This window comes from Fundulus heteroclitus, chromosome 22, assembly GCF_011125445.2.
Source record: "Fundulus heteroclitus isolate FHET01 chromosome 22, MU-UCD_Fhet_4.1, whole genome shotgun sequence".
NCBI lineage: Eukaryota > Metazoa > Chordata > Actinopteri > Cyprinodontiformes > Fundulidae > Fundulus > Fundulus heteroclitus.
Window position 1 is genome coordinate 8013307 of NC_046382.1, and position 21795 is coordinate 8035101.

Here is a 21795-nt window from a genome sequence, read left to right on the forward strand (position 1 = left end):
AGCTTGGTACTGCACATTACTCCAGACTTTTTGAATTGAGAAAGCTTCCTGGAGAGGAAGCGAAACGTCTTCAACTACGGAAAACAAGTCCAGTTGCTTTGTTTTTTACTTCTTTTGGAATCGCTGTTATGGCTGATAACCGATATTTACTGATCTGATATATAATCTATATGTACATTTCCCTACCTTTTCAACTCTGTAAAAAGATGACCACACCGCTGACGTTGCTTCTCTTCTTCGTTTAAACATCCCACAATCCTGCACTGCGTCACCATCAGTGTCACATGACCAAACAAATGGACAGCCTCCTCCATGAACACAAACGGCAACAAGATGGAAATAAAGGTTGGCTGTTACTATCGGACCGGTTTTACGATGTGGTTTAAAAATCACTAACATCGACCGGTACCGATGCCGATATATCGTGCATCCCTAGACGAGAATATAAAATATAAACACATACCCCTTCTAATACATCATCTACTGTCTAATGTTTCTTAGCAAGTTGCAACTCAACAACGAGCTTTTGGTAGTAATTCTGGCTGCATATTTGCCCGCTTTTCCTGGCAGAATTAGGTAGTTATTTAAATGGGTTTGTTTCTTGGCATAGACCCCTTTTTTAACCACAGGTTAATGTTTTTAACAGTAACGGTGTCGAGGTTGCAGCTCTGGAAAAGACGTTTCAGAAGCTTAATGATAAGGGGTTCAGAGCTGGTTTTGTTGTTTGTTGAGTTTTTTCCTATGTGAAGAACAAAATGTGTCCGAAACCACCTGATTTTAACCATTACCCTCAGATCTAAAGAAATTTGCAAGGATGTAGAGAAACCATGAAGAATGATGCCTGCCTTGGACTGGAAATCACAGGAACAGCAATCTTTGTCCTGTCGGGCCATAAAACGTTATTCCTTAGAAGTTATTCAGCTTTATCATGTGAACAGCAGCAGATTTCAGTTCTGCTTGAATGTGCAGATTTTGGAGGAGGGGCTTCTTGGTCAGTCCCTGTAATGTAAAGCTGCTTAATATCTCCATCACTCCGGTGCTTTCTTCCATCTTATTGCTGGTTCTGAAAACCTTGGTGGTTCCTGGGTCATTCCTGACATCCTAACCTGTTCTCTTTCTTCCGCACGTTTGAAACCCGGACATAAATTGGTGTTGCAACAGTACATTAACCCTGGAAGTACATTAAAACTGATTTTTTTCCCCCAATAGATAGAGAGAGAAAGAGAAAAAGAGAGAAAGCATTATGCTTCTGGAAAGGTCCTGATCTAGCTGAAATATCGTGTCAAGAAACCAACCAGTTTAAGTAAACTTTACCTATTCTAATAGGTAAAGAGTCATGCCAGAAGCTTTTTGATGCATGCTGCTAAAGGACATTAAACCAAATCATAGTGAAGTTGTATACTTTATACTATATGCATAATCGTGACCTCATTAATTAGTAGGAAACCTTGTGCTTTTTTGAATGCGATTTGTTCTATAATCATTCCTGCCTGCTAAAAGAATGGTAGACATAAAAGCCCAGGATTATTGACCTACCTGCCGATGATGAGAGGATCTAACCTTTCACCAGAACCCTCTACACACATCCCTGTGCATTTTTCTCAGTAGACTCAGGCAGTTTCAGGATTGATTTTACTGGTCCCTGGGAGGGAGGATTGTGTTTTTTTTTTTCTTTTGTTACATGCAGTGATTTCTGGTTTAGTAGAAAACCCAGAAACATCTTGTTTTACACGCGCCCTGGTCCAGTTCTGGAGAACTCCCATCCTGTAACATTCGGATGTGTTCCTCCTGACCAGGCCTCTGCAGAGCTGAGTGAGTGAAGGCTGCAGAGGGAACTGCTGAGTCCAAACGTTGCAGGATAGCAGATCTCTCGGACTGGACTTTGGGCCCCCCCGTGGTCCAGGCAAAGCTTTGCTGGCCTCAGACTTGCATCACTTTCAGTCCAACATTTTATTACACAATACAAAAAAACAGGAGGTGCACAAAAATCACAACATTTTCTCCAACACCAGCTGGAATGTGTCCTGATTGCTATTATTCTAATCCTAACTTCTCCGTTTCTTCCGCCACACTTAAAACAAAGAGCAACATTTTTCACTGGGAGCTAGAAGTAATCTGGCTCCTTTTCTCTGGACGCGGGGGAGTCAGATCTCGAGGTTTCTCATTTAAAGCACATAGAGCTGTGACCTCTGGGCCTTCGCTGCCCAGGAAGCCGACGGGGGGCGTTCTACATCAGGGAGGCCTGGTCAATGAAGGTGGCCAAGGTGATGTCGCGCTGAGACAATCCCCCACAGTCGTGGGTGCTGAGAGTAATCTGGACCTGAAGGTAAAGACAGGATAACTGGGCTGAACATCCGCATAATGAAGCATATTTGAACTTTTCACATATTATTAAACGTGAAGACCAGCTGTTCGTTTGCATCGTCACTGAATAGATCAAATAAAAGAAAAAAAATTCTGAATAAACATCTAAGGTTCGTACAATATAAATCAGACAGTCTACATTTTGTTACACACCTGGTAACATGTACTGAAAACCTCTCAAACTATTACTTTGTTCAACCCGTTTGCCAGCATGACAGCGCCTGCTCTTCTCCACCAAGATTTCACAAGCTAGGAGCACACAGAGCGAGAGGGAGATCTTTGACCACCGCTCTTTCACAATCTCTGTAGATCGTTCAGAGTCCGCGCTCCTCTCCTCTGCTCTCTCCAGTTCAGCCCACGGGGTTTTCTGCAGGGTCCAGGACTGAGATACATGGGAGAAGGTTGATTTTTTATGTCTGATGAACTGTTTCTGTGTTCAGATCGTTGTCCAACAAGATCGTCTTTCAGATTTCTGTTTTTTTTTTTTTTTATGAGCGACGCTATCATGGCCCTCAGAAGAGAAACAAGCCCGCAGCATCACAGATCTTCTACCCTACTCGACAATTAGCATGAGGTGCTGTTCCATGTTTAATCGGATCGGCTGTTCCACATTTCAAACCTGCCTGGAGTGTTTGTTACCAACCTGACTCTCAACGAGAAATCGCAACATATTTAGACCAAAGGCAAACACGTCAGCCGTGGATTCGAGATTCATTTGTAATTTCCCTAATATTATTTTTCTATCATCACAACAACCCCACCTTCACAATCCTGGTCACCAAGATTTATGGCAAAACTATGTGACCCCTTATAGATTTCTTCTGTTTTTGTGTTTTTTTTTACTCATCAAATCAAAATCAGCTTAATATAGGTAAAAAAATGCACAAAATGCAAAGAAGGATTTCATTTTTCAAGGGAAAAATAACCCAAACCAATCTGGCCTGGTGGAGAAAAGTGATGACCCCCCCCCCCTTAATCTAATTACCGCTTACATCATCCTCTGCAGCAACGACTGCCATCAAGTGTTTGAGATAACTGGGATAGAGATATGGGACAATAAAAGCAGAAGAAGCCTGTAAGGGGGCTGTTTTTACAGTGGGTGTGGACATAAAGGACAGTGAAAGTCCATCCAACTGTTCAAATATACGGTTTGAAAGCATGGCTCCTCCTGAATTATAAATTAGACGTAAATGCAATATGAAAATTAAATCAAAAGGGATCTGTGCTGCTGTACAATAGTTTTCCATGCTTCGACCCTAAATCCACTTCTCCGTGAAAGGCTGTGGGGGGGCTGGTACCTATCGCCAGCAGTCACTGGACGAGAGGCGGAGTCGTCCATCTCAGGGAGATACAGAGACACAGCATGTACAAACTCACTCCACAGGATCGTTTAGGGAGACTAAATGAATGAGTAAGTTGGTTTGGACTGACATGCAAACCCCACACACAAAGACCCGGGATTTGAACCCAGCTCCATTTATTCTAAAATGTGTTATTAGGGTCGTTGATGATCGAGATTCTCCTAAAAACACAAATAATTTCTTAAGGTGAGATACTGTTTGTAATTGTCCTGTTAGATCTCAGTGCTGCATTTGTTACAGTTGATCACAATATTCTCCTACAAAGACTTGAACATACTGTAGGGATTAAGGGAAAAGCATTAGGCTGGTTTAAATCTTATCTGTCGGACAGATTCCAGTTTGTTCATGTTAATAATAAATCTTCCTCAAACTCTAGGGTCACTTGTGGAGTACCACAGGGTTCAGTCCTTGGACCAATTCTCTTTACTATATATATGCTTCCGATTGGCAAAATTATCAGACAGCATGGGATTAATTTCCACTGTTATGCTGATGACACTCAGCTATATTTATCCATAAATCCTGATGAATCCAATCAGTTACTTCGACTGCAGTCATGTCTTGATGACATCAAAAGCTGGATGACTTTAAATTTCCTGCTTTTAAATTCTGACAAGACAGAAGTTGTAATATTTGGACCAGAGTCCTCAAAAAATAAACTTCTTAATCAATCACTTAAACTTGATGCTATTAAATTGGCCTCTGATTATAAAGTAAAAAACCTCAGTGTTATTTTTGTCATTTAAATCCCAGAGTTTCCTTTTTTCACCTCCAGAATATCACCAAAATTAGAAACATTCTGTCCAGGAGTGATGCTGAAAAACTAGTCCATGCATTTGTTACTTCAAGGCTGGACTATTGTAATTCTTTACTAACAGGAAGTCCACAAAATGCAGTTCAAAGTCTTCAGCTGATCCAAAATGCTGCAGCAAGAGTTCTGATGAAAATCAACAAGAGGGATCATATGTCTCCTATTTTAGCTTCCCTTCATTGGCTTCCTGTTAAATCAAGAATAGAATTTAAAATTCTTCTTCTAACGTATAAAGCCCTTAACAATCAAGCTCCATCATATATCAGAGCTCTGATTACCCCGTATGTTCCTAACAGAGCACTTCGCTCTCAGACTGCAGGTCTGCTGGTGGTTCCTAGAGTCTCTAAAAGTAGAATGGGAGGCAGATCCTTTAGCTATCAGGCTCCTCTCCTGTGGAAACAACTCCCAGTTTTGGTCCGTGAGGCAGACACCCCGTCTACTTTTAAGAGTAATCTTAAAACTTTCCTTTTTGACAAAGCTTATAGTTAGACTGGCTCATGTTACCCTGAGCTATCTCTGTAGTTATGCTGCTATAGGCTTAGGCTGCTGGAGGACATCAAGGTCTATATTTCTCACTCTGCTGAATTCTCCTACTGCTCTCCAATTTGCATTGCTTGTTATTTCAGCTTTTAACTTTTTGTTCTCTGTTTTTTTTTCTCTTCATAGAAGGTACACCTGGTCTGGCGTTCTGTAAGCTGTGACATCATCCATGGGAGGCATATTATCCGCCATTACCATCTAACATAGAAAGTACTCCTGGGTCAATGTGAGCTTCTGTGCTTTCTGTGTCTCTGCTCTGTCTTCTCTAAGCCCCAGTGGGTCGAGGCAGATGAGCGTTCACACTGAGCCTGGTTCTGGTTCTGATGGAGGTTCTCCTCCCTGTTAAAGGGGAGTTTTCCTCTCCACTGTCGCTTCATGCATGCTCAGTATGAGGGATTGCTGCAAAGCCATCAACAATGCAGACGACTGTCCACTGTGGCTCTACGCTCTTTCAGGAGGAGTGAATGCTGCTTGGAGAGACTTGATGCAACCTGCTGGGTTTCCTTAGAGAGGAAACTTTCTGACCAACCTGGAGGATCTGATTGAATTTGACTTTGGAAAGAGCCCTGAGATGACATGTGTTGTGAATTGGCGCTATATAAATATATGAATGAACTGAATATTTTCTTTAATTAAAGGTTTCAGAAAAATGTGTAGTGTGAGATTAAACCACTGCTATAAAGGATGTCTAGTTGATCTAAGCACATGTGTAGCAGGAGTTCAAACAGGGACAACAAAAACACAAAGTCCAGCTGTAAACCTGAGTGTCTGATACCTTGTTATAGACATTAAACCACTCGGGATGATGGTCCATCTTCTCAGCTTGTAAAGCCACTCTGGACATGAAACCGAAAGCCTGGAGAAAAAAAGAGGAGGGAGCAGCATGAGGTCCTGTTCAGAAGACGGGCATTTGTAGATGAACATACAGCAGCTTTGATGCAAGAACCTGATTGAAGTCTTTGAAAATGAACTCTTTGTAGATGGCGTCCCGGCCCACAACCTCCACCCACTGGGCGTTACGCAGCAGGGGGAGTAGGTGGGCCCTCTCCTCTTCGCTCAGCGTCTGGATCTTACCAGCCTGTGGGGACAGAGGCAAACAGAGCTGGTCTAAGAGGGGCAGCTTCACCAGCACAAACACTGATTGGCTGCAAACCATCTGGAAACAATGAGGCGCAACATTCCTGCTTTAAAGGAAAAAAAAAAAAACGCTGGTTCAAGGATATTTCCTGTTGGTGATCATGAGGTTGGGGGGTGGAAGTGGAGGGGGGGGTGCTTTCAAATCTCAACATTTGATGCAAAATGCCCTGAATTCAGGTTGTTTAAGCCAGTTGTTTTCACATCTGCCTTGAGCTGTCAGCAGCTTTTTTCTTTTTCCTTCAGCCCAACAAACGGATGTCTCCACCTCGGCCCGAAACAGAGCGCTGACATCAACAGGTATCATAGCAACAGCGTAATCTGCTCGATCAGTGACATTATGAGCAGAGCACAAACAATCCCCTCCGGCTCAAACGTGACCCAGCAGCAGCAGCAGCAGCCGTCAGAGGGACAGGAAAACCCTTTCAGCTCTGGAAAAAGCACCAAGGGACAAACTCCACTTTTATCCTCCTGGAAACAGTCATTTTTGATACAAAAGCTCCTAAAATAAAAGTCAGTGAATGCAAACAGAGGCGTGCCCTGTGCGTACTCACCATGTTCGAAGCACAGAGGGAGGCTCGGCTCCTGCTCCCAGAGGCACAGAGGCAGATCTGCTGAGGGAGCCACTGAGTGCAACTGGACTAAATCCATCTGCAACACCCAGCTGGGGGTCCTGCTTAGCCGCCCCTGCTGAAGCCTGAGCAGAATTCCTCCCAGCTGAGTGGTTGCTCGGCCCCACGTCTGCAGGGGTTTAATCATAAACAGCCATCTGTTGCACCAGGCATGCGTGAGGACAGCTATTGTTGGTGAGGTGAAGCACAGACAGCGGGGGGGCATCGGTGTTTGCCCTGTGGTGACAGGAGGGGAAGGTACTGGGCTGACTTAAAAAAAAAAAAATCAATGTCAGGCTGCAGAAAACACCATGAAATCACACACAGCAGCGTCCCGAGGTCAAGTACTTAAAAAGCTACCAACATTAATAGAGAAAGCAGGGAATAAGTGCACCCATGATATGTTAAATATGGGATGAAATAAATTCAAATGATAAAAATATGGATTTTATCTACATAAAGCATGCATAATAATGCCATTATTTAAAAAGAAATGTTCCTAGTTCCAGTGATGCCTAACTTTAAACGTCAGCCTCAACCAGGACCGGCCCAAGATTGCTTATACATTGGGCCGGTCCTGGCCTTACTCAGCAGAGCCAACGTGGGCGGGGCTAAGCCTGCTTCTTTCAGTCAATCATTTATTTGTAAAGTCCTTTCCACATCCACTATAATCGGCACCAGAGTGTTCAACAAAATCAATGCAAAACAACAAAAACACATAGAGATTTTTAGTAAAAAAACATAAAAATAGGATGAAACTAAATAGAGGAGAAGCCAGGAAAGGTTTATTGTCCTCTGCATTTAATCATGCAGCTGTCTCCCTCCCAGCACTGCAAAAAGGGAACTAAAAGCAGGTAAAATCCTCTTGAAATTAGTGTATTTTTCTTTGATTTGAGATGGTAAATTGTCTACATTTGGTTTACATTGTTTACATTTCAACTGCCTACTGTTCACTGCTGCACTTTATCCGGAAGTAAATTGAAATTTTTCCTGTAAGTGACTGCGATTGATCACTGCACTTTATCCTGTACTGTAATTCACTGCAAGGTATCCTGTAGAGTTACTGCAATATTTCTGAGCTGTGTGAAAACGAAATTTCGTTCTGTATGCACTCTGTGTATACAAAACGACAATAAAGAAAGTCTAAGTCTAAGTCTAAATCAGATTTTTTGCCAATGGAAAAAGATTTTTGTACTTAAAATAAAAACTATTCATCTCTATCATCATATTTCAAGTGCAGTTTAGCTAATTATCTTATTTTACGGTTAGAAATTCTCATTCCATTGGCAAATAATCTTATTTAGCTGCTCAAATCAAAGAAAAATACACTAATTTCAAGAGGATTTTACCTGCTTTTAGTTCCTTTTTTGCAGTGAGGGGACATGGGAGCATTCTGGGACTACAGGTCTTGCTCAGGGATTCGAACCAGGAACCCTCAGGGCACCACTCCCCGTAAAATACTACCACCTGAACCAGGACTTGAACCCTCAGACTAAGAGTCTGATATTCTACCGACTGAGATATACAGGCTCTACTTAGAGAGGGAAAATATTTCTCATAAATAATTACAACACTGTCAAATATTTATCAGTCTTGAAATATAAAGCAAACATGCCATATGAACACACACACACATTTAAAAGCAATTTTGTGGTCGACCAATCAAACTCTTCCTCCTGCCAGCTCACATCCAATGGAAGAGTTCTCCTACTGTTCTCCAATTTGCATTGTTTGTTATCTCATCTTTTAACTTTTTGTTCTCTGTCATTTTTTTCTTCATAGAAGGTACACCTGGTCTGGCGTTCTGTTAGCTGTGACATTATCCAGGGGAGCCAGATCATCCACTATTACCATATAACATAGAAAGTACTCCTGGGTCAATGTGAGCTTCTGTGCTTTCTGTGTCTCTACTCTGTCTTCTCTAAGCCCCAGTGGGTCGAGGTAGATGAGCGTTCACACTGAGCCTGGTTCTGGTTCTGCTGGAGGTTCTCCTCCCTGTTAAAGGGGAGTTTTCCTCTCCACTGTCGCTTCATGCATGCTCAGTATGAGGGATTGCTGCAAAGCCATCAACAATGCAGACGACTGTCCACTGTGGCTCTACGCTCTTTCAGGAGGAGTGAATGCTGCTTGGAGAGACTTGATGCAACCTGCTGGGTTGAAGGAAACTTTCTGACCAACCTGGAGGATCTGATGGAGTCTGACTTTGGAAAGAGTCTTGAGATGATGTAGTGTGAATTGGGGTTGTATAAATAAATATAAATTGAATTGAAGAGCTGGATCTGAGGCACTTGGTAGGTCTTTGTCTGGACTAGACGATGGCCGACACTCACATGGTGTTCTTTGGACGAGAGAAAACAAACAAACATTAGTGCACGATGGAGTGTTTAGCATCATTTAAGGTCCACCATGAAGCAGTTAGGGGAGAACTTCCTTACACTAAAGCACTAAACGGCCTCGGGCTGAAATACATTTCTGATTTCCTGTGACTATGGTCCATGAAGACTCCTCTGATCCTCAGATAACTGCTCACTCAGCGTTCCCAGGACTAAAAGTAAACGTAACGAAGCAGCACTTGGTTTCTGTGCTCCTCATCTCTGGAGCAAACGGCCTGAAAAACCTGCAGAAACTGTTGGTTCCTTCACGACAGGACTGAAAACAGCAGCTTTTAATCAAAGAATCTGGGCAAGGAAACATTTAAAGCCTTTGTTTCTTTTATGCCTTTAATATCTGTAGTTGACACAATGCTTTAAGGGTCGGTTGTTTCCTGTTCCACAAAGCCCTGTGGATTACCTATTGTGTGAATGGAGTGATATAAATAAACTCCCCTTGGCTAAATACTGCGCTGAAGCACAAAGGTACGACTCTTTATAGAAGATAAGAAGAAGAAGGGATGTTGGTACCCTAAATGGGAATGGGAATTGGCCACACAGCTCCATAACAACACTTTAGTTTAATTAGATTTTTATAATGGGGGCCAGTGATCATGGAGGTTCCTGTATATAAGTAATCTTATAGAGTAATCTACCTGGTGTTTAAAAGAAACTGATCATAAAGCCTGATATCAAGATTATTTCTCTTGTTAGAGATGACACAAAGTTCAGCAAATCGTTCAAATGTGACCCAGGGAAACAGGTAGGATAAAAACAATACAGAGAGAACAGGCGTTCTGAAGGAGGTCAAAGGTTAACGAGCTCCACGGTTGGGATCGGCTGAACTCATCCGTCACAGAGAGCGCTTGAGGAAATGAACTGGTTAATGAGATGAGGATGTGACAGAGAGCCCGGCGTTTACCGCTCGGCTGCATTTCAGGGATTCCCCCGGGGAATCAACCAGATTTCTGCATAAACGGCTTCAAAAATCCTCTTTATCTTCACAGCTTCCCCCTTCGTCTCGTCTTATTCACCCTTTCTGTGATCTGTATTTCTATTAGCCCCAAATATGAATCACTAAAGGAACCACCGGGCGCACAGTTGCACCATGACCTTTGACCGCCGTTTATACAGCTGGGAGAGTTATAAAGATGAGCAGCAGGACGGACGGGTTCCGAGAAAGCAACATGCATTCCAGCGGGCTGCTGTTTGCAGCTGCGCTTCTCTCCGTCCTCGTTGCCCGCAGCGGTGGAGGGAACATCACGAACCAGGGGTTTTACTCGCCGTTCGCTCAGGACGGTGAGTATCGCTGGGTTTAGGCGGATCTAGGTGTGACACTGCCGTTTTTTTTCCTCCAGCTCCTCTGAAACTCACCTGTAGGGCGTCAGAAAAAATGGGATTTTCCTCGTCTGGTCTTCTCTGTACACTGCAAAAACAGATCTAAAAATAAGTCAAAGGTTTTTAAAGTTAGTCTATTTATCCTTGATTTGAGCAGGTAAATAAGATTATATGCCAGTGGAATAAGTATTTTGACCCCTAAAATAAGATAATTAGACACCCTGCACTTGAAATAAGATGATGGAGATGAATTGTTCCTATTTTAAGTGCAAAAATCTTATTCCATTGGCAAATCATCGTATTTACCTGCTCAAATCAAGGACAAATATACTCATTTTAAGAACATTTATGTTATTTTTAGTTCCGTTTTTGCAGTGTAGTCAAAGGAGCAGACGTGTTATGATCTCCATGATGCACTGCAAAAAGAGAACTAAAAATTAGTAAAATTTTCTTGAAATTAATGTATTTGTCCTTGATTTGAGCAGGTAAATAAGATTATTTGCCAATTTAATTAGTATTTTTACCCCTAAAATAAGATAATTAGATATACTTCACTTGAAACAAGATGATGGAGATGAATTGTGTCTATTTTAAGTGCAAAAATCCTATTCCATTGGCAAATAATCTTATTAACCTACACAAATCAAGGAAAAATTATCTAATTTCAAGAAATAATTTCTTATTTTTAGTTCTGTTTTTGCAGTGTGATAGGGATCAGAAACGTTTGATGCCCAGGATGAACAGTGTTGAATCTCTGCAGGGCCGGCTCTGAAACTGGACCAGGCTCGGCTCGCTTTTCACAACTACCTGACAGAACAAGTGCAGGTTTTCTACACCTCAGATTACTGCTACAAGGTAACGTGATGAAAAAGGACTTCAGACTCCCCCTGAAACAAATCACAGCTGATGTTCTCCGGGGGATCTTGTTGCTTATCTTACTAACGAGCAAACATGCACTGCAAAAACAGGACTAAAAATAACTAAAATTTTCTTGAAACGGGTGCATTTATCCTTAATTTGAGCAGGTAAATAAGATTATCTGCCAATGGAACAAGAATTTTGTACTTAAAATAGGAACAACTCATCTCCATCATCTTATTTTAAGTCCAGGATGTCTAATTATCTTGTTTTAGGGTTCAAAATGCTCATTCTATTGGCAGATAATCTTATTTACCTGCTCAAATCAAGGACAAACGTACTAATTTCAAGAAATGTTTACATATTTTTAGTTCTGTTTTTGCAGTGTGTCGGCTATCTGCTCCAGTCATGTCCAAGATCTAAGCTATTTTTTTTTAGTTTTTCAGCTTTTTAACTGAATCAATGTGGAAGTGATTATCACAGGTGAACCCTAAAATAACACAATTATGTTTTTTCCTGGCATGAAAACTATATTCTTTGCATCCTGAACTGACTCCTTTTATACTGACTCCATAGAAGCAACACATCCAAATCATCGTCAATGCCTGCCTGGTTGCTCTGTAGGCAGAAATAGGTTTCTTTTGGTAACATTTTTCTCATCTTTCTTTCAAAAAAAGAAAACAAAACTGCGAAAGTATGAGAAAAAGCAAATGTCAAGAAGCACAACCATTGGCATCCGTACCGCCCCAACACTTTAATCCAACTCTTCTTCTCCAAAACCATTTCAGGAGGTGGGAGCGTACAGAGAGACTCTCTTCATCTCATTCCACCTGTTTGCCTGGGCTTTAGGCCTGGAGACTGAGATGATGATGGAAGAAGGCTAAATTTATTTCTGCAATGATTTCACCACATAATCCGGATTATTATGCAGTTGAAGGGCCACAAAAAAAAAAAAAACATCTATCAGTCTATGTGCACTTAAATTTATATTTACTTTTAACCCTAACCCTGTGGAGAAAAAAGAAAATATAGATTACCTAATTATACATTTCTAGACTGTATAAACCAGTATGAATCTGAAAAAAATTGTTAACGACTTTTATTTTATAGGAATTATTTTGGGGACAAAATTGTGGCATCTTTGACTTTAAGTGTGGGATTTTTTATTTTGCTAGTAAATCTTGGTGTTTAATTAGTGAGCTCAGATTAAATTTGGGGGTTTTCTACATTTTCTAATTGAGATTTGGCTGCTTTAAAAAGTTATTTTGACTAGTTTACACATCTGCAGTATTTCAGAGTGCCAACATCATTGAATTTGGTGTCCAGGGCTACAAAAACTTTGAGTTTTTCTCCCACGATGACGGACGATAAATGGCTAAACAAGAGAGGCACGTTTAAAACCACACATGATTTCACACTTTGACTTTTTAGCAATCCGACCAGTAAGGTTCTTTGTTTTCTGAGAAAACTTACTTTACATTCTCTACCTCACTTTGGCTGCTTTCACTTCTACAAAAATCTAGAATCTAAAATCATCTAAATGCATCAAAATCTTTAGTTTTTTTTACTTCGTTTTGCATGAATCCGCTCTTCTTTTTTATCTCGCTGCTGGGTGGAGGACATGATTTGAGACAAACCTGAGCTTCTTTCAAAAATGAGTTGCCTAACTGGTCTATATTCACACAAACATGATTCACGTTTAACTTTCTGTCCTTCGGAGACCCTTTTATCTCTTTAGGGACGCCTTAAATGGACATTTTTGTCTGATTCGTCCACGTTTCAGTGTGTGAAGCAGCACCTGGTCACCGTGAAGCCCAACAACAACAACGCTTCTGCAGTCGTCAGCACCAAATTCACCCTGACTCTGCAGGTTGAGTCCCGGCGCAGGAATTCAACCCTTTGCAGGTAACGACCCCGTCTCTGTACGCCCAACTGGTCCTGTTGTTTTAAGGCCTCATTTATAGACTGAGGGGGGAAATCAGCAGTCAGAGATTATTTACAGGGCTGAGGGAGGTGCTGTGACCTGCTTTTGGGAGCTGAGTGATGTCCTCTCTTAAAGCTCCTCTCTGGGTATTGATCAGGAAGCCTTTTGGGGGTTAATAAGAGCTGACATTCTAATGTGGATGAAGAGAGCTCGTTAAGATCCCAGAGCCGCGGAGCAATCCGGGCGTTAACTGAAGGGGACGTTTTCCATCTGAATAAACAGAGCTGTCCGTTTTGGGGGTCACATGTAAACATAATGGCGAGGGTTTATTTTAATTATCACGCTTCTTTTTCTGCAGCCCCCCCCCCCCGCTCAGAGGTCTGGTCGTCTGAGATCAATGCTGAGGTCTCTAAGCAGACTGTGCTGCTATTGATTTCCTTTTCCCCGCTGAGAAAAAAGAAACCCCTCAGAGTGATAGCCAGTGTGTCACCCCAGCTCTGGATCGATACCCACATGTAATGCATGTTTTGGGGCCTGAGACTGAAGGCAATGAGGGATCAGCTGCGTGCCATTTACAGCACCCTGCTAAAGTTTTCCTTCCCTCCTTGAACCTTTTTTTATTTTATTTTATTTTTTACATGTTTTCATGTTGCAACCACAAGCTTTGTTACACTTTGGCAGGATTTGACGTATTGAATCATCACAATGCAAAAACTGATCTAAAAATAAGTAAAATGTTCTTAAAGTTAGTGTATTTATCCTTGATTTGAGCAGGTAAATAAGATTATCTGCCAATGGAATGAGTATTTTGACCCCTAAAATAAGATAATTAGACATCCTGCACTTGAAATAAGATGATTGAGATGAATTGTTCCTATTCTGAGTGCAAAATTCTTATTCCTTTGGCAAATCATCTTTTTTACCTGATCAAATCAAGGATAAATACTCTAACTTTAAGAACATTTTAATTATTTTTAGATCCGTTTTTGCAGTGCATGAGGTAGTGCTGTTAGGTTAGGTGAAGTGGGAGGAAAGCGGAGCACGGTTTTCAAATCTTTACATGAAAATCTATAAATGATGCGAAGCAGCCGTCGTCTTGTCAAGGACACCCTTGCAAATTAGGTTTTAAATCTCAGTTGGTCTTTCCTGGTTAAATAAAGTCAGAAACGATTATGATACAGATGGAAAAAGTGTGCTGTGCTCCAGTAACACTAAATTAAATCCACTTCATTTGGTAAATAACGTCTACCTGACAGGATAATCCTGAAATAAAAGCCTGATGGAAGCTGCAGACATGAAACGCAGCAGAGTTGCACCCCCCAGCAGCACAACGACCCCAAACGTACAGCCAGAACTACAATGATAACATTTACAGCAAAGCATATTCATATGTTTGACTGGCCTAGTCAAAGCCTTGACCTACATCTAGTTTAAAACTTGCAGAAATATAATGAGGAACAGTTTCCCTCCCTAGCTGAGCAGAGCTGGTAAGAAATGTTGATCGGTGACATAAAATCCTACCAAAGTGCACTGGAGTTTGTGGTTGCAACATTTACTGCAAAAACGGAACTAAAAACAAGTACAAATGTTCTTAAGGTTAGTGTATTTATCTTTGATTTGAGCAGATTATCAGTATTTTGACCCCTAAATTAAGATAATTAGACATCCTGCACTTGAAATAAGATGATGGAGATGAGTTGTTCCTATTTTAAGTGCAAAAATCTTATTCCATTGGCAAATCATCGTATTTACCTGCTCAAATCAAGGGCAAATTCACTCATTTTAAGAAAATTGTACTTATTTCTAGTTCTGTTTTTGCAGTGCAACATTTACACTGCAAAAACAGAACTAAAAACAAGTACAAATTTCTTGAAATTAGTGCATTTGTCCTTGATTTGAGCAGGTAAATAAGATTATCTGCCAATAGAATGAGTATTTTGACCCCTAAAATAAGATAATTAGACATATTGCACTTGGAATAAGATGATGGAGATGAGCTGTTCCTATTTTAGGTGCAAAAATCTTATTCCATTGGCAAATCATCTTATTTACCTGCTCAAATCAAGCATGAATGCACTCATTTCAAGAAAATTTTAGTTATTTTTAGTTCCGTTTTTGCAGAGTAGAGGCATAAAGGGTGCTGTGACCGTGCAGACAGCAGGTGGAGCTGCCGAGCTTCACAGGCGGAGCTGAGGCCACTGACAGCTCTTGTTTTCCTGTCTTTTCTTTGCACTGTCAGGTTATGAGAAAAACAGCAGGCTGCTTTCACAGAGAAAAAAAAAAAAAAAGAAAAAAAGAACTGCATCAGATAAAAGCTTTTCAGGGAAATTTGCCTCATCGTCTCCCTGTTGTGGCTGCAGATGGAGTCAAATATATGAGGAAGGAGGTCATTACTCTGTTCGGATCCAGATGCCCTCGGCCTTCACTAATCCAATCTGCATTTCTTCTGTGGATAAACGGCCAAACAATGCCTACCTGCGTGAGTATGAAACACTCAGGGAGGACGCAGAGGGCCCAGTTTATCCCTCCCTGCTGAAGCAGAGCGACAGAACCGACCTTTGGGCCTTTGATCCGACCTGTGCTTAATTGAGTCAGCGCCCAGCAGAATCACTCCTCCCATCCACATCCACCGAGCAGTAACTCTCCTCCGCCTCATGGGACACGATGTGCATCGATCAGATAAGACTGGCCTTCTTCAAAAAAGGGGATAAAAGAAAAGCTTTTCTGCTTGTTTCGTGGTCCTGGCTCTGCACACACAGAGGGATGTGGGCGATACATTAGGGAGCGGGGGAAGGATTAGGGCGTAATGGGATTCTGAAAGCGTCTCTCTCTGCATAATGTACACTCTACTTAACAATATTGCAGATTATGTTGTAGATCAGACTTTTAAGGCCAAGTAGCCATTATCTACGACGGCCAGTGTGACTGCACCTTTCCCAGTATGATGAGCTTCCATTAGCTCCACAGACCGGTGATTATACCAACCCCCCCCACCCCACCCCCATAGGAGCGGCTCATTTTAAGTAATGTTCTGGTCAGAGGCTGGAAGTGAGGCTGTCCCACACTCATTGGGCTTGTGTTTTTAATATTTGCCGTGTGCTTTGTGCAGCTGCAGCCTTTGATTGTGTTAGCATTGCATCCCGCGCTGAACCATAGACCACAAGTCACCTGCAGGCCCCTTAATTAAAGCCACGGCATTGGCTGTTATTAAGTGTTTGTTCGACGTTCCCTTAAATATGCCAGTGCGTCTATAAATGCACGTTTTTTTTTAAATTGAGTTTATCCCAACAGAAACAAATAAAAGGAGGCTCTTTATGGTGATTCATGAACGAGTGTCGGGGAGGCTGGGACTTTTCCCAGGCAATTAAATGGCCACTCTGTGTTCAGCGTGCTTTCCCCTCACATCAGAAAGGACTTCTGTCTGTTTGTTTTTCCACCTGAGGCAGACGCTGTGCGTACCGTCCCTTTGTTTTACCCGCAGTCCTGACGCATGGAGAGCGCTCTGCAAACTCAAATGAATGCGTGCCGCACAATCCGTCTGTAAAATGTCTTCTGGGAGTCCGGCGCTTTAATGCTTTTGTCTCTTCTTTATGTTTTGTCACATGGAAACTCTTATAGTAACCAGAAAAAAACAACAACTATTCAAACCCTGTGAACAATTTACATTTTGTCACATATTACAAGCAAAAACTTTAATGCATTAGGGTTCATTTATCAAACCAACCAACAGAATACATTTGTTTTTACAAGCAAAAATCTGAAAAGTGTGGCCTGCATTTTTATTCATCCTTCCCTGCTCAATACTTTGCAGAAACATGTTTGGCTGCAGCTACAGCTGGTGTTATTTACCAGAATGTCTCCACCACACTGCAAAAAAAAGAAAATCTAAAAATATGAAAAATGTTCTTAAACATAGTGCTTTTGTCCTTGATCTGAGCAGGTAAATATGATAATTTGACAATGGAAGGAGTATTTTGACCCCTAAATTAAGATAATTAGACATCCTGCACTTGAAATAATATGATGGAGATGAGTTGTTCCTACTTTAAGTGCACAAATCTTATTCTATTGGCAGATCATCTTATTTATCTGCTCAAATCAAGTACAGATACACTAATTTTAAGAAAATGTTGCTTATTTTTAGTTCCGTTTTTGCAGTGCAGCTTTGCTTCTCTTTCAGGGTCTTAATTGGCTTTAGCTCTGGAGTTTGACTGGACTGTAAATTAATTAATTTACTCTGATCTGAATCCTCCCACTGTAGCTCCGGCTGCAGGCTTAGGCTTGTTGTCCAGACGCTGCTTCGTCTCAAGTCTTCTGCAGCTTCTAACATGTTCTTCATCATGACTGTCATGTATTTAGCTCTGAGCTACTACGACGCCGCACCCTTATGTTTCCTGGGTTCAGGGTGATGGACACCCGTTGAGCTCTGCAGGCCGACCAAAGAGTTCAGTTTTGATCTCATCCAATGAGAGAACCTTATTCTGTCTCTTTGCTGTGTTCCTGACCTTCCCTGTGGCTTTAATTCAACAGTTTTCTTCCCGCCACTCTTCAATACGTGCCAGACTTGTAAAGTGCACAACCAATAGTTTTAGAGTCTTACACCTGAGCTCTGGATCTCTGCAGCTCCTCCAGAGTCACCTTATGGCTGCTTAATTCCTGCTTAATGCTCTCCTCGCCTGGCCTGTCAGTCGAGGTGGACCTCCATGTCCTCTTCCCATGTTCAGATGATGGACTGAACAGAGCCTTGGTCGGGGTTTTAGAACCAGACCCTGCTTTAAACGTCTCTGCAACTTTCTTCCTGACAAGTCTGCTCTGCTCCTTGGTCTCCATGATGCTGTTTGTTACCCAGTGCTCTCTAATAAACCTCTGAGGCCAGGAACAGAACAGCTGGATTTATACTGAAATGAAATTACTCAAGCGTGGATCCCAGTAATGGCAATATGTTAGCGCTGGATTTTATTTAGGGGCATCAAGGTAAACGCATCTGTAAAATCCCAGCGACAGTCGTTAAAGTTTCTAGTTGGAACCAGACAAAAGCTCCATTTGCAAGGCGCTGCCTGTTCCTCTTTACGTTGCTTCTTGGTTTCTCCTCTTTTTAGCGCCTCTGTCTTCCTGTTCTCGATCTTACCGTATATCCCTGTTTGTCAAGAGCTAGTTTGCAGTGTTGGATCAAACTCTCTTAGGTTCGGTTCTTTGAGGGATCGGGCTGAAGGTTTTCGGTTCATGTTCCTCACCAACAGCTTTCCATCTGACACAATCTGACCAACAGGAAGGCCCGGTTCTGAGAGAGATGTACACTAGAGCTCCTGACGCGTCCAACTTATGATGCGATAGAAATAGAGCTGAAAGATAATTCAATAACAATATATATCGATCAATAGACGTATATCGATCCATAGAAAAAAGGGTCAATAAAAAGTTCAATACAATAACAGTTTTCCTTCCTTGTGCATTCTAGCCATGTAGGTTAATATTACAGTCGTTAATCCTCCCAACCAAACACAACGCAGACCCAGGAACCACACTGCAAAAAGGGAACTAAAAGTAGGTAAAATCCTCTTGAAATTAATGTATTTTCCCTTGATTTGAGCAGTTACATCAGACTATTTGCCAATAGAATAAGACTTTTGCACATAAGAACAATTCATCTCCATCGTCTTTTTTCAAGAGCAGGATATCTAATTATCTTATTTTAGGGGTAGAAATTCTCATTCCATTGGTCAATTTTTTTTAGCTGCTCAAATCAAGGAAAAATATACAAATTTTAAGAAATTGTTACTTACTGTCAGTTCTCTTTTTGCAGTGCAGCACCAAAATCTCCAGGTGGTTCTGGTGGAAAACAAAGGATAAATATCATCCTGCTCATGGTTAGATACGGTGGAGGATCTGTGATGCTGTGGGCCGTCCCTGGAAAATTAGGATTTGTTTGCCAGAAAAGGGAAAAAGAGAAGTCATTTGGTCTTTTCGCAGGGTATTGTTCCAAAGCAAATGTCCTCATCGACATTTTACTTACTTTTAGTTCCCTTTTTGCAGTGCAAGCTGCGCCCCCTTCATAGAGTTCACAGAGCAAACGTTCTTTTATTCTTTTTTTTAAAAACTTGCAGTTTTGGTAAAAAGTTGGTTGAATAAAGAGTTGAGTTTGAATTCAGTATTTGTGTTTTCTGTATTAAAAAATAAAATGGCCAGGGTTGCACTTAAAATATATGTTCTGAATATGTTGATATTTATCGATATGGATCAATATGATTTCTACTTTATCGATACGCTTTGTTTCCATATCGCCCGGCCCTAGATAAAAATAAACCATCCCTGTTTGCAAATGTGTTCTTTTGCTGATTTTTCCAGCCCTTCTGGTGGCGGCTCTCCTGCTGGCCGTCATTGCTCTGTTGTTTGTCGTGGCGACCTACATCTACAGGTACACACAGGTTTCATTCGTCACGTCGTCTCTGGTGACTCCTCCATCAGAACGCAGCTCAGCCTCCTCTTCTTGCAGGAGGCGTCGCACGTCTAAGTGCATCCAGATCCTCTGCTGCCAGGATCCCCTGTACTCCATGGATAACGTAAGTGACATAATTTAATTCGTTAGGTTAATATCTTGATAAATGGAGTTTGACTTTTTCTAAAAAAAAAAGAAGAAAAAAAGCTGTAAAATTTTTATCGTTTTGATTTAGAAAAGTTCTAAATGCATAAAAAACATTTAAATTGCTAAAGAGATATTTTCTTATCTTGCTTTGTTCCGTCGTCCAGAACATCTATGCTAGTCTTAACCTGCACTATAGAAAAGCAACAACAGTGTACTTTTTTTTCCTATTGCCTTGATCCAATAATTCCCTTGCATTGTTTTTATTGGCCTGCCGTCCAGAGCCGAGATGCACACCAAAATTAGCTCCGAGTCTCCAATCATCAAGCCGTTTGGGAGACACTAATCGAATGATTGATACAAACGTTAGCAGAGCAGAGCCTTTGTGGAATCGGTGGAGCCCCACGTCCGTCCGGTGGTCTCCCTCCGTGGCGGGAGCAGCCATGTGAGCATGAATAGCTCCTCTCATCGGAATAAGCGAGATGTCTCTGTCTTCCATATGCCGTCTGCCTGGCACGCAGATCCATCATGACTTATTAGCGCCGCTGTCTTCCTGCTCTGGCGCTTTAAACTGGTGCATGGAGGCCAGCAAGTCGGGCTAATCCAACCGGGAGGGCAGCAGGCCAGGGACGGAGTTGCTGCCTTCAAAGAGAGAGAGAGAGAGAGAGGGGAGGAGGAGGGGGTCAGGAAAGAAAGGATTTTGAAAAGTCTTGACCCCGGCAGGCTTTCATTTGAACATTTTATTGAAGGTATGACAGCTTCATATACAATTCCACTTAAACTAAACCTTTAAGTAGAGCTGAATGCTCAGTTTTGATTATTATGGATCATCTCAAGTCCAACCAGGGTCAAAATTATACATTCAGATTTACACTTTTTCACTAATTCATACCTTCCCCTAAATCATGGGTCCCAAACTGTTTGGACAGGCCCCTGGTCCTACACAGCTGACTTAAATCACTGAACTGCACCCTAAGCATGTTCTACAGAACCCAAATTATTTGGTTCTGCAGGGGCGAAGCAGAGGCATACCTGAAAGTTGCAGGACTGGAGGTGGAGAACCGTGACCCACACTGCAAAAACCGATCTAAAAATAAGTAAAATGTTCTTAAATTTTGTGTTTGTGTCCTAGATTTGAGCAGGTACATAATATTATCTGCCAATGGAATGAGTATTTTGACCCCTAAAATAAGATAATTAGACATCCTGCACTTGAAATACGATGATGGAGATGAGTTGTTCCTATTTTAAGTGCAAAACTCTTATTCCACTGGCAGATCATCTTATTTACCTGCTCAACTCAAGAACATATACACTCACATTAAGAAAATATTACTTAGTTTTAGTTCCGTTTTTGCAGTGCAAATCGTTTGAAGTACTGCTGAAGGGGCTCAAATGTCCATTAAATTGACAACGCCTATTAACGTAAAGATTTACTGCAGTTGTTGGGATCTCTTTGCAGCATAATAAGTTTTTTTTTTTACTGCAGCTACAGGATTAAACAATCCAAGGAGCTCAGTGGAAACCTGAGGAGAATTGTAGTCATGAAAGTCTTTTGGAGCAATTTCACAACAGCTCTGCAAAAATTCACAACTTATTCTGATCCAGCACCACTGTTACAACGTCTCAATTAAGGCCCAAACTGCTCCCGCCACTCAAAACACACACAAAAAAAAAAGTGGTTAAGATGTCAGAAAAAAAAATAAAAAAAAATCCAAGAAACCACCAAAGATCGGGCCAGACCAGAACTGGCTGCAGCTGGAACATCGGTAACAACCCAGAAAGAACCACACTGTAAAAATTTAACAAAAAATTAGGTAAAATGTTCTTGAAATTAATGTATTTTTCCTTGATTTGAGCAGCTAAATACGACTATTTGCCAATTAAATAAGAGTTCTGCACTTA

The 21795-nt window shown here is 41.4% G+C and overlaps 2 protein-coding genes across 2 annotated transcripts in view; one reads left to right on the plus strand and one right to left on the minus strand.

Moving 5' to 3' along the window:
- Window positions 1-1931: 1931 nt before the first annotated feature.
- On the minus strand, window positions 1932-6883 carry pcbd1 (pterin-4 alpha-carbinolamine dehydratase/dimerization cofactor of hepatocyte nuclear factor 1 alpha). Its single transcript, XM_012850200.3, has 4 exons — window positions 6765-6883; window positions 6023-6154; window positions 5852-5932; window positions 1932-2320 (listed from the first exon to the last, which is right to left on the minus strand). The coding sequence occupies exons 1-4, from the start codon at window positions 6765-6767 to the stop codon at window positions 2228-2230; spliced, it is 309 nt and encodes a 102-aa protein (XP_012705654.2). The 5' UTR covers window positions 6768-6883; the 3' UTR covers window positions 1932-2227.
- A 3323-nt stretch (window positions 6884-10206) lies between these two features.
- The window catches only part of si:dkey-192p21.6 (uncharacterized protein LOC565246 homolog), a 44810-nt gene continuing 33221 nt past the window's right edge, over window positions 10207-21795 (plus strand). Inside the window, exons 1-6 of the mRNA XM_012850188.3 lie at window positions 10207-10489; window positions 11289-11383; window positions 13170-13291; window positions 15671-15789; window positions 19656-19725; window positions 19804-19870. Of these exons, the coding sequence (XP_012705642.2) occupies window positions 10342-10489; window positions 11289-11383; window positions 13170-13291; window positions 15671-15789; window positions 19656-19725; window positions 19804-19870 (621 nt within the window). The 5' untranslated portion in view covers window positions 10207-10341. The remainder of the gene's footprint in view (window positions 10490-11288; window positions 11384-13169; window positions 13292-15670; window positions 15790-19655; window positions 19726-19803; window positions 19871-21795) is intronic.